The 14,688-nt window shown below is 44.1% G+C and overlaps 3 protein-coding genes across 4 annotated transcripts; 2 read left to right on the top strand and 1 right to left on the bottom strand.

The window, feature by feature from the left end:
- Positions 1 to 411: 411 nt before the first annotated feature.
- Positions 412 to 2,722, top strand: LOC115767235 (protein unc-119 homolog). Its single transcript, XM_030711436.1, has 4 exons — positions 412 to 579; positions 674 to 1,252; positions 1,567 to 1,739; positions 2,080 to 2,722. The coding sequence occupies exons 2-4, from the start codon at positions 765 to 767 to the stop codon at positions 2,196 to 2,198; spliced, it is 780 nt and encodes a 259-aa protein (XP_030567296.1). The 5' UTR covers positions 412 to 579; positions 674 to 764; the 3' UTR covers positions 2,199 to 2,722.
- Positions 2,723 to 2,853: 131 nt separating this feature from the next.
- LOC115767234 (protein ABHD11) lies at positions 2,854 to 4,486 on the bottom strand. The gene is made up of 5 exons (XM_030711435.1): positions 4,041 to 4,486; positions 3,805 to 3,978; positions 3,486 to 3,715; positions 3,287 to 3,424; positions 2,854 to 3,174 (listed from the first exon to the last, which is right to left on the bottom strand). Exons 1-5 carry the CDS (start codon positions 4,329 to 4,331, stop codon positions 3,039 to 3,041), a joined length of 969 nt encoding a protein of 322 aa, XP_030567295.1. The 5' UTR covers positions 4,332 to 4,486; the 3' UTR covers positions 2,854 to 3,038.
- A 225-nt stretch (positions 4,487 to 4,711) lies between these two features.
- LOC115767205 (zinc finger CCCH domain-containing protein 18) lies at positions 4,712 to 12,285 on the top strand. Of its 2 annotated transcripts, XM_030711398.1 has the most exons (7): positions 4,712 to 4,878; positions 4,949 to 5,168; positions 7,690 to 8,729; positions 9,656 to 11,150; positions 11,224 to 11,391; positions 11,459 to 11,596; positions 11,669 to 12,285. In XM_030711398.1, the coding sequence occupies exons 3-7, from the start codon at positions 7,740 to 7,742 to the stop codon at positions 11,938 to 11,940; spliced, it is 3,063 nt and encodes a 1,020-aa protein (XP_030567258.1). In that variant the 5' UTR covers positions 4,712 to 4,878; positions 4,949 to 5,168; positions 7,690 to 7,739; the 3' UTR covers positions 11,941 to 12,285. The 2 variants fall into 2 exon arrangements, with proteins under 2 accessions (XP_030567258.1, XP_030567257.1); XM_030711397.1 differs by having other exon boundaries at positions 4,712 to 5,168.
- The last annotated feature ends 2,403 nt before the right edge of the window (positions 12,286 to 14,688 follow it).

Genomic DNA, 14,688 nt, shown 5'->3' with positions numbered 1-14,688 from the left:
GACGCGCCTAAACGCAAAATCAGTGTGTACACATGTGCGCAAATGCAACTCCAAAGTGCGCAATGTGAACGCATAAATGCGCTACGATATGCGCATAGCTGAAGCTATCGATAGCAAACTCTAACACTTATCGATAAGCTGGCGAATTTTCCACACACTGTCCTCGCTATTAGTGTGTGCGTGTGTGTGTGTGAACGCGTTGATTTACTAGAAAATACTTCAATAAACCAAATCAAAAACCACCCACAAAATGTCAACAATTTAAATTTGTTGCATTTTGCCATAGACAGGTGCTGAGTGAGCGAGCGAGTATAGCAGGCAGCAGCAATAACAAACCAGCAACAATAACAATAGCAGACAGCTGCTGCTGGAAGGCATTCAAACAACAACAAAGACAAACACACGCACACACACACACACACACACACGTACACACACACACAAGCGCACACAATCACAGGAAAAACAAATACAAAGGCAGCTTTTCCAGAAATTGGGTCGCGTTCTTTTTTTTTCAGTTCTTTGGTTTTTGTTTTTGCCATTTGGCATTTGTTATGGCAACTTTGGGCACATGTTTCGGTTAGTTTCCCGTCTCTTGGGCAATATTTTTGCATGAAAATTGTGTTTTGATCAAAAGATGATGGCATTTTCCTTGTGTGTTTCTCTTTTGCAGCCTGAATCGCAGGTGTGCCCAGTAGATAAGTGAACCTGAACCCGCTTCCTCCAGTACAGCAGCACCAGCAGCAGAAGCAGCAGCGGCAGCAATGAGCGTCGTTGGCAAGCAACTGAATCCCGTGCAAACAAACTCTGCCGCCGTCGCCGTCGCCAACTCAACGGCGGCTGTCGCCGCGGCGGGCAGCAGCAGCGAGGTCAACAATGCAAATGCTGCCGCAGCAGTTGTCGCCGCCGCCGCCGCTGGCGATGCCAAGCGCAAGGAGGAGTCCAATGTAACGCCCGAGGATGTGCTGCGACTGAACAAAATCACGGACGACTATCTGTGCTCGGCAAATGCCAATGTGTTCGAAATTGACTTTACACGCTTCAAGATACGCGACCTGGAGAGCGGCGCCGTCCTCTTTGAGATAGCCAAGCCGCCCAGCGAGCAGTTCCCCGACGGCCTCTCCGTCGAGGACACCATGCTGGCCGCCGCCGAGGATCTAACGCTCGATGACACTGCCGATCCCAATGCCGGGCGCTATGTGCGCTATCAGTTCACGCCGGCGTTCCTCAACCTCAAGACAGTGGGCGCCACGTAAGCCAAGATTTAGAAAAAGCTTAACTAGTGGAGTACAGTGAAAGCTCTGTAGGGTGATCTATTCGTATGCTCCAAGCCCTTTGAGAAGGACTAAAAGGCGTCAAGTATAAAGTATTTATATTCTATTGACCATGTCCCGCTATTTGTATCGATAACGATAACTTCTAACATCGATAAATATCGATTGCCCTATTCGGACGCTGTAAAATAGATCGGACTATAAGCACCGAAGAGAATCAAGCCTTTAGCGAGCTTTCACTGTACATTCGATTTATGTGCCAATATAATATGATGCATATATTTGCTTTCAGCGTGGAGTTCACCGTGGGCAGCCAGCCCGTGAATAATTTTCGAATGATCGAGCGACACTTTTTCCGCGATCGCTTGCTTAAGACATTCGACTTTGAGTTCGGCTATTGCATTCCATATTCAAAGAATACGTGCGAGCACATCTACGAGTTTCCCAATCTGCCACCAGATCTGGGTGAGTAATGCCTTCCAGTGGCTCGCCCGCCCAGCCACGGTCCAAGCCCCGCCCAATAGAATATATATATAAGTGCAGCTGCTGCCAGCTGCCAGGCGGCGGGTCAAGGCCATGTGCACACGCGCTCACAGTGCGCATTCGATATGAAGAACAGATGACCACTGAACAGTTGACGAGCAGCAAAATTAACCCAAGCAAAGAAATGTTTGATGAAATTTATGATAAAAATTGATGATTAAGTCAAGCGCATTTTGGCCCATCCAACATAGCGAATGCGCACTGTATCCAACTAGGTCACAGCGTTATTAATGTGTACTCTTTTTTGTGGTCGCCTTTCCAGTTGCTGAAATGATATCAAGTCCCTTCGAGACGCGCTCGGACAGCTTTTACTTTGTGGAAAATCGACTCGTGATGCACAACAAGGCGGACTACGCCTACGACGGCGGGCTTATTGTTTAACCACAGACAGCAGCAGCTAAACTATGACTAAAAACTAGAGCATACCTAAACTAAAACTAAAACTAATACTAAAACAAAAGGCAGACACTCATATAAAAAGACACAAGACGACGACAACGCGCACATGAAGCGAAAACCAAAGCAAGCAACAAAAACAACAAAACAAAACAAAACAAAACAATTTAATTAAAGGAATAAAAACCATTTTAGCCTTAGCACCATGTTTTACCCACCATTCCTGTTTAATGTATTTATTATGATAAACAAATACACACACACACACACACACACATGCGCGCACACGCACACATCCACACGCAAACTGTGTTCATTTATAAGCAAAAACTGTAAAACAAAACAAAACAAAATATTTGACTTAACGAAAACAATTTAATTTATAAGTGCAATGTGATTTTCTCGCAACACACCTCCCTCCCAAGTAACCCTCAACTTATTTAACTAATTTGTATTTATTTAATTGTACTTTAAGCCACACACATATTTGAAATACATATACACATCAAGCAGGCCACGTTTTGCGATGCTAGCTAATTTCGTTATTATTAATTCAACGTATTGTTTTATGTGTATAGATATTTTAAAAAGCCGTCTTTACTACATAAATCCAAGCATGAGAAAGAGAATTAAATTTACATTTGAAATGTGCAAGTGTTGTTGCTTTATTAAGATCCCAGACACATCGCATTGTCGGGTGAGAGGCGGAACTTGAACTCATTTCGCTTCTATTTTTTTGAATTCGTTCTAAATTCTATTGCAATCTCGCTCTGATTAGTGTAGACATAATAATTTGGCAAATTGTTTCAGAAAGTTTATTCTTAGTTAAGGCTCGTTAAGGAACTGTGTGACTATCTCGATGAACTTGTGCGGCTCCTCCAGATGCACCAAATGGCCCGTGTCCAGCCAATGCAGGCTGGCATTGGGAAAGAATTTCAGCACCTCGGGCCAATCGTCGGGACTGAATTAGAGAGAGAGAGAGAGAGAGAGAGAGAGCGAGCGAGAGAGAGCGAGCGAGAGAGAGAGAGAGAGAGATACAAATTGATACTTTTATTGGATCGTGTTGAACTTACTTCATATAAGGCGAGTGGGTGCCACAGATAAAGGTGGTGGGTCCCGTGAATGCCGGCAGATTAGCTATATGTGCACCGTAATGGGTAAAGCCAGACAGGCTGTTATGCAGGACATCCACATTGCAGGTCCAGTAAAATCTGTATGAGTTTGTAGCATTGAGCAATACTGACACTTAGACACACGCAATTTGTGACATACTCGCCGGTTTGTGGTCTCTTTCGCAGATTCAATAAAATAAAATCGACCGAGTCACGGCCAACGGTCTGCAGGAGCATCTCCTTGGCAGCCTGACGGCCCTTTGACAATGATAAATCGGCGGGCAGCGAAACATCCTTCATGGCACCAAAAATGCTTCCCATTTCGCCAATTGTTCTGGGAATGGATACAGGCGAAATGTCCACCACAATCAAGCGGTCCGATAGTTGAGGCTGCAGGCAAAAAGAAACGTAAGGTAAGTCGCCACGTCTCTCTCTCTCTCTCTCCCCCTCTCCCTGTCCTTGAAGATCTTTATACACACATTATTCAAGGCAAAGTGCATGGCAGCGCGTCCGCCCATGCTGTGTCCCATCAGACAGGCTTTGGGTATCGAATTGGCCTGCGTAAAGGCAACCAAATCCGCCGTCATGCCGTCCGAGTTGTGCGTATCCGCGTGCGGACTGTCGCCGTGATTACGCAAATCCACCGTATAGACCTGTAATTGTGTGCATTTTAAGGCTACGCATTCCGCAAATACATGGATGTTTACTTGCTTACGCGACGATTGGTCTGCTTGGCCAGAGCTCTGCTAACGCTGCGCCAGTTCTGCTTGGAGCCAAACAAGCCGTGCATTGTGATAAGGGGGGATCGGCTGGCATCGGGTGTGGGTCCATCGAATTGATCGTGGCTCAGAGCCAAGGCAGGCACATTCGCATAATGACGGCTGTGCTGTTCCACACAGCGGTTGCATCGTGCAGCTGCTGGGTACGGGCGAACTAGGCATTTGAGATTGAATTTGGCAGCGTGAAGCGCTTGAAAACAACGTAACGTTCCGTTCAACAGCTGCATTTCGCTAGAGTTGCAAAACAGTTATCGATAGTGCGATTGTTACATTTCCATAAATGCACAAGCATCGATAACTTAAATGGCCATGGGAAGGCACCACCAATGGCCTTTGTATTTGTTAGGTGTAGGTTCCACAGTTCAAATATAGAAACGAAACAAAAAGCCACTTTGACTGACATGACACAGCTAGCGACACACAAAAGTTTTAATAAAAACACAATAATATATATGTCTATCATCAGGCAATGTGCATAGCTATGGGCTACGTAGAAGACTATAAGTTAAATACATAAATATATGCATTGAAATAAACAAAAATAGACGTTAAATGGTTTAAATAAAAGTGCAGCTCTCATCGACAGTTGGCATTAAATATCGATAGTCAAACAGGCGAACATGCGATAGTACCATCGAGCGCAGCACTAGGCAATGTTGCTCAGCCCTAATATTTTCTGCAGTTGCGGCGGCATCGTTTGTGACAAAAGAATTTCTGCTTAAAAAGAGTCGCACGCTAATATCAATAAATTTAATAGAACTCAATAAGGAACAGGTAAAAGCTTTAACCAAGCGCCAGCAATATTGCAAACCAAGCTGCAAACTTTTAACGGCGGGCCACGCAGGAAAAGCAAAGAGGGAGAAATTGACGAAAGCAATCGACGGCGCACACACACGCACATAAAACACAGAGGCACGTTCACGCATACAACTTTACACGAAGCCGGAGCCGGAGCCTGCTGATAGATTTTTTTTTTATTATTTGGCCTGGACACGCCGACTAGCGACAGAGGAAGTGATAGGGAAAGGAGGAGCGACGCCTGCAACTGCGGCAATTGCGTTTAGGTGAGCAACAACAACAAATTGTGCACATTTGCATTACAACCAACAATTGATATATATATATTTTCAAGTATTCTATTTTTCCCCTCCAACACTACGTAAGTGCAAAAAAAAAAAGAAAAGTGGTTTACACACATCAAAAAATAACAAAAAAAAAAGTATAATTAAATCAAAAGACTAATGTATAACGCTTCAACAAATCGTATAAGACTTGTGAATTCTGTGAAAAAGTTGTGCTTGAAAATCGGAATGCTCCGTCTCTCTACTGTCTTTCGCTGAGAGAGTAAAACCTGCGATGCGATTCAGTTCAGTTTCAATTGTTTAAATGTTTTCAACAACAACTTTGTCGGTCGCGAAAAGTGCGAAACAAAAAATGTACAAAAAAATACCGCAGAAGCAAATAAAAAAAATTTAAAAAAATACCAACAACACTAAAAACGTATATGAGATGTCGAATGTCATATACAAGTAATCTGTGTGTGTGTGCGTATATATACTAAATATATATATATATATAGCTATACATATATATATTTATATTTATATATGTGTGTGTTTGTGTTTCTTGTATTTATTTGTAGCCCCGAGACATGAGCAAACGTAGTTCTTGTATTATTCAGATTCGTATAACAATTGTTATATTCAGTAAATTATTGCTCACTCTCTGTTGTCTTTTGTTCGCGTAAAGTCGATATACGAGTTTAAAGTAAACAATCACAACACACACATAAAAAAAAAAAACTATTTAAATAAACTATATAAAAAGTAAAAGTACAATTATGAAGGTAAGAATTCAACAAAGTGAACAGAAATCTTAACGTTCAAAACTTTTCTCTTCCCCCCCTCAAAAAAAAAAATCCTTTCAGTGAACAAAATAAATGCATAGTCGACACACAAAATGCATATTTGGAACCCAAGTAAAGAAGAAGAACTTAGTAAATTGTACATGCACATATAAAATATGTACCGTTAACCCATTAAGCCCCCGTACTTGACCTTGCATTGGCACAATTCTCACTACAACCAGTGTTGCCAAATGCCGCCTCAAAAAAAAAGTAGCTAAAATCCCTGATAAATATAGCTAAACACAGCTGAATTGGCACAAATTGGCTATAGATAGGATTTCCAGTACGTACTTCTCACTGAGAAGCCAAAAAAGGCGAAATCCATTTAAAAACTCAACTTTTTGCCGCTGACGACTCCTCAAAATAATCAAATTTAGCCAGAAAATAGCTGACTCTTTATTTTCTCTTTAGTCCTAACTTGCAACAGATCTTTGAGTTAAGACTAAACATATTTTCGTTAGGCTCTTTAATTTTGTTGTTGTGTCTTATATTGATAACCAAGTTCCTGTCATATTCCATTTATCTGTTGCCTTTGCTAGATTAGTTTCATGGGGCTGTGTCCAATCGAACGTGGTTCGTTGTACGCGTTTGTGCTTGATATCGTATCGTATGATATCATACCAAGAAATCATTTCAAACTTGAAAATAAGTTTCAATTGGCTTTTATGTCTGCAAAGGGTTACCATCAAAAAAATATGCTAAAAAGAATTTATTTTAACGTAACCAAATGTCAATCTGGCTGTCAAATAGAATTTCTAGCTGGCTCTGTCACTTTTTGAGAACTTTTTTTTTGTTTTGTCTTGTTTTGTACTCTCTCATCACCGAATCGATCTTTTAATAGCAATTGAATGCAACTAAATGCTATGAGAGCCAACCCATGAAATTCATTATAATATATGTATATACATATATAATATCAGTGGATTTTGCCCCATTTTGTCCGTTTTACCAAGCAGGTTTTGCGTTATTTTCATATTTGAAAATGAGTAAAGTCGATCGGAGGAAAATATAGAGCCGCAGCGTCTCTTCATTCGTGTGTTAAATATGTCTCAATAGGCGAATATTATAATCTACAATGTAGAGCTTTGAAAATAAGTGTTAATACAGCCATTTTCCACCAAGGAGAGTGGAATCAACGAATGTGTGGAATACTCCTTTAAATCTATTTGTACAAAGATCGTTAGAAATGAGAAACTAGAAATTAGCTGTTCGAGAAGAAAAAGAAGCAAAATAGTTGCATTCAAACGTTTTCCACCAATGTTCCACATTTGCAGGTGGAATTATGCAAAAACCCGTATTGGCACATGAGGTAACTACTTCTTTAACCTCTTACGAATCAATTTAAAAACTCGAATCAAATTCCTACAATGCAATTCTCAGTATATATACAAAATCCCTCTCTCTCTCTCTCTCTCTCTCTCTCTCTCCCTCCCACTCTGTCTCTGTCTCTCTTTCCCTTCGCTCATTTCCCCCGAAGGATCAACGTTGCACAACTGTTTACAAGAGGATTAAAAAAGAGGAGAAACCCCAAAACTTCGGTTTGCCGAAGTCCAATTTTTTTTTTTTTTTTTTTGTTATATAGGAATTCGTTAACATATTTGCCAAAGATAACGAATAAATATGTTCTATATTTGCATTCGGCTTGGTTCGTCCGATCTAATCTTCGACATCCTTCGCAGACAATCAAGGCGAACACCGGCGAGAAGCAGCCCGCAGCGCTGTTTGAGTTATGGGCGTCAGCATGGAGTCGGAAGACACAGGCGGCAGCTCCAGATCGTCGTCTGAATCGCCGTCAAACTCGCGCCCATCGACGCCCACAAAGATAACAGCCGACGATGAGGACTCCACGATGAAATCCAGTCCAGGCGGCGGGCAGGGCGACGGCGACGGCGACCTCAGTGGCGATGGTGAAGGCGATGGCGATGGCGATGCCAGTGAAGCTGCCGGTGGCGATGGCGAGGTTAGTGGCGATGGCAGCGCCGATGGCGATGGCGATGGAAATGCTCGGGGCGATGGCAATGCCAAGGTCGGTGGCAATGCTGACAATGCTGCTGCCAAGGGCGGTGCCAAGAAGGCCGTGCGCACGCGCTCCAACAGCAACTCGTCCGGGTCCAGCTCCAGATCCAGTCGCAGCCGTCAGCGGCGCACCAAGCGAAAGAAGAAGAGTCCGGGCAAAAGCAGCAGCAGCAGCAGCAGCTCCAGTAGCAGCAGCAGCAGCAGCAGTAGCAGCAGCTCCAGCAGCAGCAGCTCCAGCTCCGACGACGACGACGATAAAGCAAAAGCATCATCGCCCGCAGCTGCTGTGGATGGCGATGGCGACGGCGATGGGCGCGCCGTGCCCGTTGCCATTGCCAAAGATAACGCCAATGTCCATGCCGATGAGGACGCAGATGGCGCCACCGCGGTCTCTGTTTCGCCCAGCAAATCACCTCAGAACTCGGCGCGCAGTCGCAGCCGCAGCCGAAGCAATAGCCCAGAGCGATTATACAATCAGGTGGCAGTCGATCTTAATATTAGCCACGAGGATCTCAGCGATGTGAGCGACATTGATATGGACAAGCAGGCAACGTCCAAGGACTCGACAAACGTCGATGACGATGAGGAGGGCGCCATTTCCAATGACTCGCTGCCCGCTGTCCAAGATTCCCCCACACTCAATGGCAAGGATCGCAGCGAGGAGGACAAATCTTCCAGCCAGCAATCAACAGACGATAAAATGGTAACTAAAAATGCCAATCTCTATATATACATAACAGCATACGCTCGGCATAGTATAGAAAAGTTTCTATATTGAAATCAGCGCAAGGAGCAAGGAAAGTCTCTGAAGACTTGTCTAAGCTGTCCGACTGTGCGAGCCATGCCACAGAGTAGTCCGCTTTGGGAGGACACCAAAGTTTGTTTGGTCCAGTTATATTGAAAAACAAAATGTTTGACTGATTCCTTCTATGGAGCTATATGATGGAGTATGTGTATTTGTAGATCAATTTTTTGTCGACTAGACGGATATGACATATCGCTTGTGTTCTTATATTGATATATATATATTATATATATCCTTATTCTGAATGATGAGCTCAACGTTCTATCTATATGAACCAAAGACAGAAACTTTGATATAAGTATATATACACGCTTGTAGAACGCAGAACGAGTCGGTTTTTTTTTTTATGTCGCTCCATTTCCATAATATCGATTTTTAAACAAAACTCGATGGGATTTAAGAGCTAAAGACACCTAATTTGGCTTGCAGATTCTCGTATACCTACTGAGAATATTTCATTCTTTGGCTACCTCGCTCCATTCTCCCCAAACTGGGGGCGATAAAAAGGCAGCACATTGCCACTTAGTATGTACAGACATTCGGATGCTGTATTTACGTCCTGCTAACTTCATTGATCGGACTATAAACTCCGAAGTTCCTGAAGAATATCCATATATACATAGTGTGAGGCTGAGGGAAGAAGCGGAGCTACTTCATAGAGTTGAAAGTTTGTGGTGAACTTGTATGTAAAAGTGTGTGTGTGTGTGTGTGTAATTGGGAGATATATATATTTAACGGCAGCTCGGCGCTAAGCACATTAAATCTTCCAATCGGGAATCCGGCAGACATTTAATCATACTTGCATTTTTGGCTTATGCTCACAGGATCTGGAGGGCGCCAACGGCTTGGATGATCTGGTCAAGACTCACGACGACGATGCGCTCGATTTCGAGGCGGAGGAGGGCGAGTGTCCAGAAATTAAGGAGACGGACGGCGAGGCGGAAGGCGCCGCGAATGCGTCTGCCAATGGCAATGGGAATGACGTGAATAAAAAAGGCGGACAGGCAAAGTCGCCGCCATCGAAGGCTGATGATGATGATGACGATGATGATGGCAAAGTGGTGGAGCTGGACGGCGATGGCGAGGTGGGTGAGGACGGTGAGGAGGACGAGGCGGCTGGTTCGGACAGTGCCAAAAAGAAGAAAAAGGATGAGGAGCTGGAGGAAGGCGAGGTATCCGATGAGGATGAGAAACGACCAGAGGAGACTGAGCCGAAGCCCGTCTGTCGTTTCTATACGCGCGGCCAGTGCACCTGGGGCATGAGCTGTCGCTTCCTGCATCCGGGCGTCACCGACAAGGGCAACTACACAATGTTCGAGAGCCTGGTGCGCTCCGTGCCGATGCAAAGCAGCAGCGGGGCCAGCAGCTCCTCGCGAGTAGCCAGCGGCAGTGCCTATAACAGTCACATGGCAGGCGTCACGCCTGCCGGTGACTATCACGATTATCGCAACGAACGTCCCGCTGCGCTGCATCATCGCAGCGCCGCCGGACTGCATCATGCCGGCATTTATGCGGCGGGCACCGGTGTCGCCGGGCATCATGATGCGCGCAGCGGCCTGATAATGCCCGAGGTGCCGGTGGTGGTGGAGAATGCCTGGGAGCGTGGCCTGCGCACCGCCAAGGAGATGATGCGCAAGGCGAACAAGCGCAAGGAGCAGGACATGGACTTTGAGGATAAGAAAATGAATCTAACCCTCTCGCCCGATGAACTGGAAAAGGATCCATATTATCTCAAGGAGCGCGGCAGTTCACCCAGCGTTGTGCGCGAATTGCCGCCCAATAATCCCATCAGCCATGGCAATCCGCGCACCCTCCTGCCCTCGGTGTACACAATGTACGCCCAGCCGCTAGATCGATACCGTTCCCCGTACATGCCGCCCATCCCATACGAGGATGTGGACGTTTATGGTCGCATGGCGCGCTATCGGGAACTGCCGCCACATCGAATGCCACAGTACGAGGATGATCGACGATTGCGGCCCGCACGCGAGGTAATCGTTCAGCGTGTGGAGGCTGTTGGGCGCGGCGATGAGTGGAGCGATCCCTGGATGCGCTCCAAATCGATTGGACGTGGTCCGTCGTACGAGCGCGACGACAGACGACGCCGCGATCGCCGCAGCTACAGCAGTAACACATCCTATTCCAGCTCCAACAGCTCACAGAGCGATTCCAGCTCTGATTCATCGCGCTCCAGCAGCGCCTCTGAACACAAGCGTCGCTATGCGCACAAGCTGATGACCGCCTCCGCAACGCGTCGCCACGCAGCCGGACGCGCCCGTTCGCCCAGCCAAATACCGCGACGTCCCAGACGCACGTCCAGTAAGTGAAGATCATTCGATTTGCCCAATTTGGCAGCCCCTCTTCATGGATATCTTCGGGTTTTTCTTTGCAGAGGGCAGCGCCTCCTCTGCATACAAGCGCACTGCGCTGGAGAAGCGCAGCGCCGGCGGCGGCGGCGGCGCACACAGTCCCGCCTCCAAGCGCAAGAAGCTTTCGCCGGCGCCCAAAAAGTTTGACAAATTGAGTCGTCGTCGTCGTAGCTCCAGCTCATCAGATTCAGGTATGTGTTGATGCTACGCTATTGAAATGAACAACTTCTAACCTAAAGGCGCCGCTGCCTTGGACAGATTCCTCAGATACTTCGTATTCGGATTCGGAATCGGGTTCCTCCTCATCGGACAGCTCATCGGGCTCGCACGAGACGCCACAGAAGCGTGTACGTGCCACAGACAAGGCGCTCAACGAGCGCAAACTAATCAAAAAACGTAAGCCGGACGGATGTGATGCTCGAATCAACCGCAAAATGCCAACTGATCGATCCTCAATTTTTGTTGCAGCCACTGAACAATCAACCAAGAAACGTTCACCCATTTCCATTGAGATTAAGAAACCATCGAACATGGTGGGTGTGTCGGCGCTTGTGTCGCCAGCCAATTCGCCAGACTCCGACAAGGAGAAGGACAATGGCAAGGACAAGGAGAAGGAGAAAGACAAAGAGAAGGATAAGGACAAGGACAAGGATGGCAAGAAATCGAGACGCGAGGAGCTGCTCAAACAGTTGCGCGCCGTCGAGGATGCCATTGCCAAGAAACGCTCCAAATTGACCTGATAACAGACGCACATCCTCCCCTCAAATCCCCTCAACGCATCCGCAGCCGCACTTGCAGCACGCCCCACAGCCCCGCCGTGTCGCACACGCACACACATTTGTGTGCTCGCCGCGTCTCTGTCCGGGTCTGGGAAACTGCAACTGCAACTGCAACTGTAACTGGAGTAGCATTAGCATGCAGTCTACGGCAATAAGCATCCATATATATATATATATAAACACTTATGTGGTTTTACCTTACATTCGCATCGCTTGTCGATATTGTGTCGATTGTCAGTTGAAAACAAACAATTCAATGCATTTAGTTTTAATAACCTCATCATTATTTACACGCGCACACACAACCACACACACACACACACACGCTCACAAACACTCACAAACACACACACACACACACACAGACAGACTATTTTTTTTGCCGCCCGCCAATAATACTACATTGATTATGATAGCTATACCATTGTATAAATAAAAGGCGCACTTCATTGGTTCAACTTTGTTGTCTTCTTTAAAATTCTTTCGCATTTTTAAAAAATTTAATTTTATTTTAAATACATTTATCTTTATATTAATAAGGTTTTCCATTGGACGTTAAAATATTTGAGGTGTCATTCCACCACGATTTATGATTGCAGTGAGTTGATATAGCAGGCAGCTCTTGACACGCACGCAGTGATCTCCATATAGCATTCAGCTCTTAGCAGACACAACGTGATCCGTTAGTTCATAGCTACAAAACTCGTTTCAATTGCTGACTGCTACAGTAGTCACTTGGCTGTTGTACTTTTTAACTGTTGTCTCTGATTTGAAACCTTTTCCATTGTCTTTAAGGCAAATTGTATTTAGTTTGGAATACAGCAGGACTTGATTCCATTTAAATTTATTGCTAATTAACTAGGCAAACTATTAGGTTTTCCACAATTGCATTAAATATTGTGTCATTCCACTATGATTCCGTTTTGGATAATTTAATACATCAGCCAGCCTTTGACACGCATACGTTGATGTTGTTAGTTAATTGCTATAAAACATGTTTATATATCCGACAACCTCTACAGTATTCGCTATCTAAATTTTGAAATGTCTAGAATTCAAAAGCCTCGCATTTATTGTTGTAAACTATTTCTTTCTATTGTTTTTTGTTTTTGAACAAAGCCACATTAATATGCCCTTCATAAACCATTTAATTTAAATTATAGCTAAGTAATGTAGAGTATAAAAAAATAGTAAAGCGAAGCCTTCTATTATGCTAGTAATACACACTTAAATTAAATTCGAGCAAGCAATTAATATAATTGGATTTACTTAAATTTAATTAACCGAACGCTATAAAATACATAAGCTAAGGCCCTCTGACGGCAATTAATAAAAACGAATTGCAAGCGGTCCAATAAGATAAAAGCGCCATCTATGGCTTAAATTAAACCTCAAATTAATCTAACGGGCACATTCTACACAATTTCCAATAAGAAAACGCCATTTAAATTTCAATTGTAATAAGAATTTGCAATAATTTCGAATGTCTGTCAGCAATTTTTGACCATTTGAGAAACAGAAGTATAATAATAAAAGTCAAGTAAATAATACAATATATTGAACAAGTAAGAGGTTCTAGTCGGGAGCTCCCGACTAGGGAATACCCTGAACCCTCTTCTTCCCACATCAAATGCATAAATATATTCTATTTTAGAAGCTGTATGTCAAGTTTGGTGACTCTAGCTCCAATTATTTACCAAATTTGCCCAAAAAACAGGATATCGATATCGATTTTTATCGATTGCTTGGAAACGGAGTAAGTTATCGATTATCGGAAACAAACTCGATCTGCGCGGGAGCCAGGAGCATCTTCATATAAAATTTCTCTAGCTCTTATACTAACGAACAGACAGACGGACATGGCTATATCGACTCAGCTATTTATACTGATCAAGAATATATATACTTTATGGGGTCGGAGTTGCTTCCTTCTGCCTGTTACATACATTTGGCTTTCGCACAAATCCAATTTATCCTTATACCCATTTTTAATGGGTTCAGGGTATAAAAAGCCAAACTTCGTGAAAATCGGATGAGATTTGGCCGAGATATGGGGGTGGTAAATTTTGACCCATATCTATATACGAATCTTGGGGTAAGATTTGGACATGAATTTCGACTAAAAAATCGGTGTTCAGATTTGAATGCCAGATTAATCTAGAGGGAAACCCATGAAGAAAAAGCGAAACTTCGTGGAAATCGGATGAGATTTGACCGAGTTATGGGGGTGGTAATTTTTGACCCATGTCTATATACGAAACTTGGGGTAAGATTTGGACATGCATTTCGACCAAAAAATCGGTGTCGAGATTTGAATGCCAGTTTAATCTAGAGGGAAAACCATGAAGAAAAAGCCAAACTTCGTGAAAATCGGATGAGATTTGACCGAGTTATGAGGGTGGTAAATTTTGACCCATGTCTATATACGAATCTTGGGGTAAGATTTGGACATGAATTTCGACTAAAAAATCGGTGTTCAGATTTGAATGCCAGTTTAATCTAGAGGGAAAACCATGAAGAAAAAGCCAAACTTCGTGAAAATCGGATGGGATTTGACCGAGTTATGGGGATGGTAAATTTTGACCCATGTCTATATACGAATCTTGGGGTAAGATTTGGACATGAATTTCGACTAAAAAATCGGTGTTCAGATTTGAATGCCACATTAATCTAGAGGGAAAACCATGAAGAAAAAGCCAAACTTCGTGA

This window comes from Drosophila novamexicana, unplaced genomic scaffold, assembly GCF_003285875.2.
Source record: "Drosophila novamexicana strain 15010-1031.04,08,12 unplaced genomic scaffold, DnovRS2.1 tig00001353-arrow-arrow-pilon, whole genome shotgun sequence".
NCBI lineage: Eukaryota > Metazoa > Arthropoda > Insecta > Diptera > Drosophilidae > Drosophila > Drosophila novamexicana.
The sequence above is the reverse complement of the archived record's forward strand: the minus strand, read 5'-3'. Positions and strand labels throughout refer to the sequence as shown.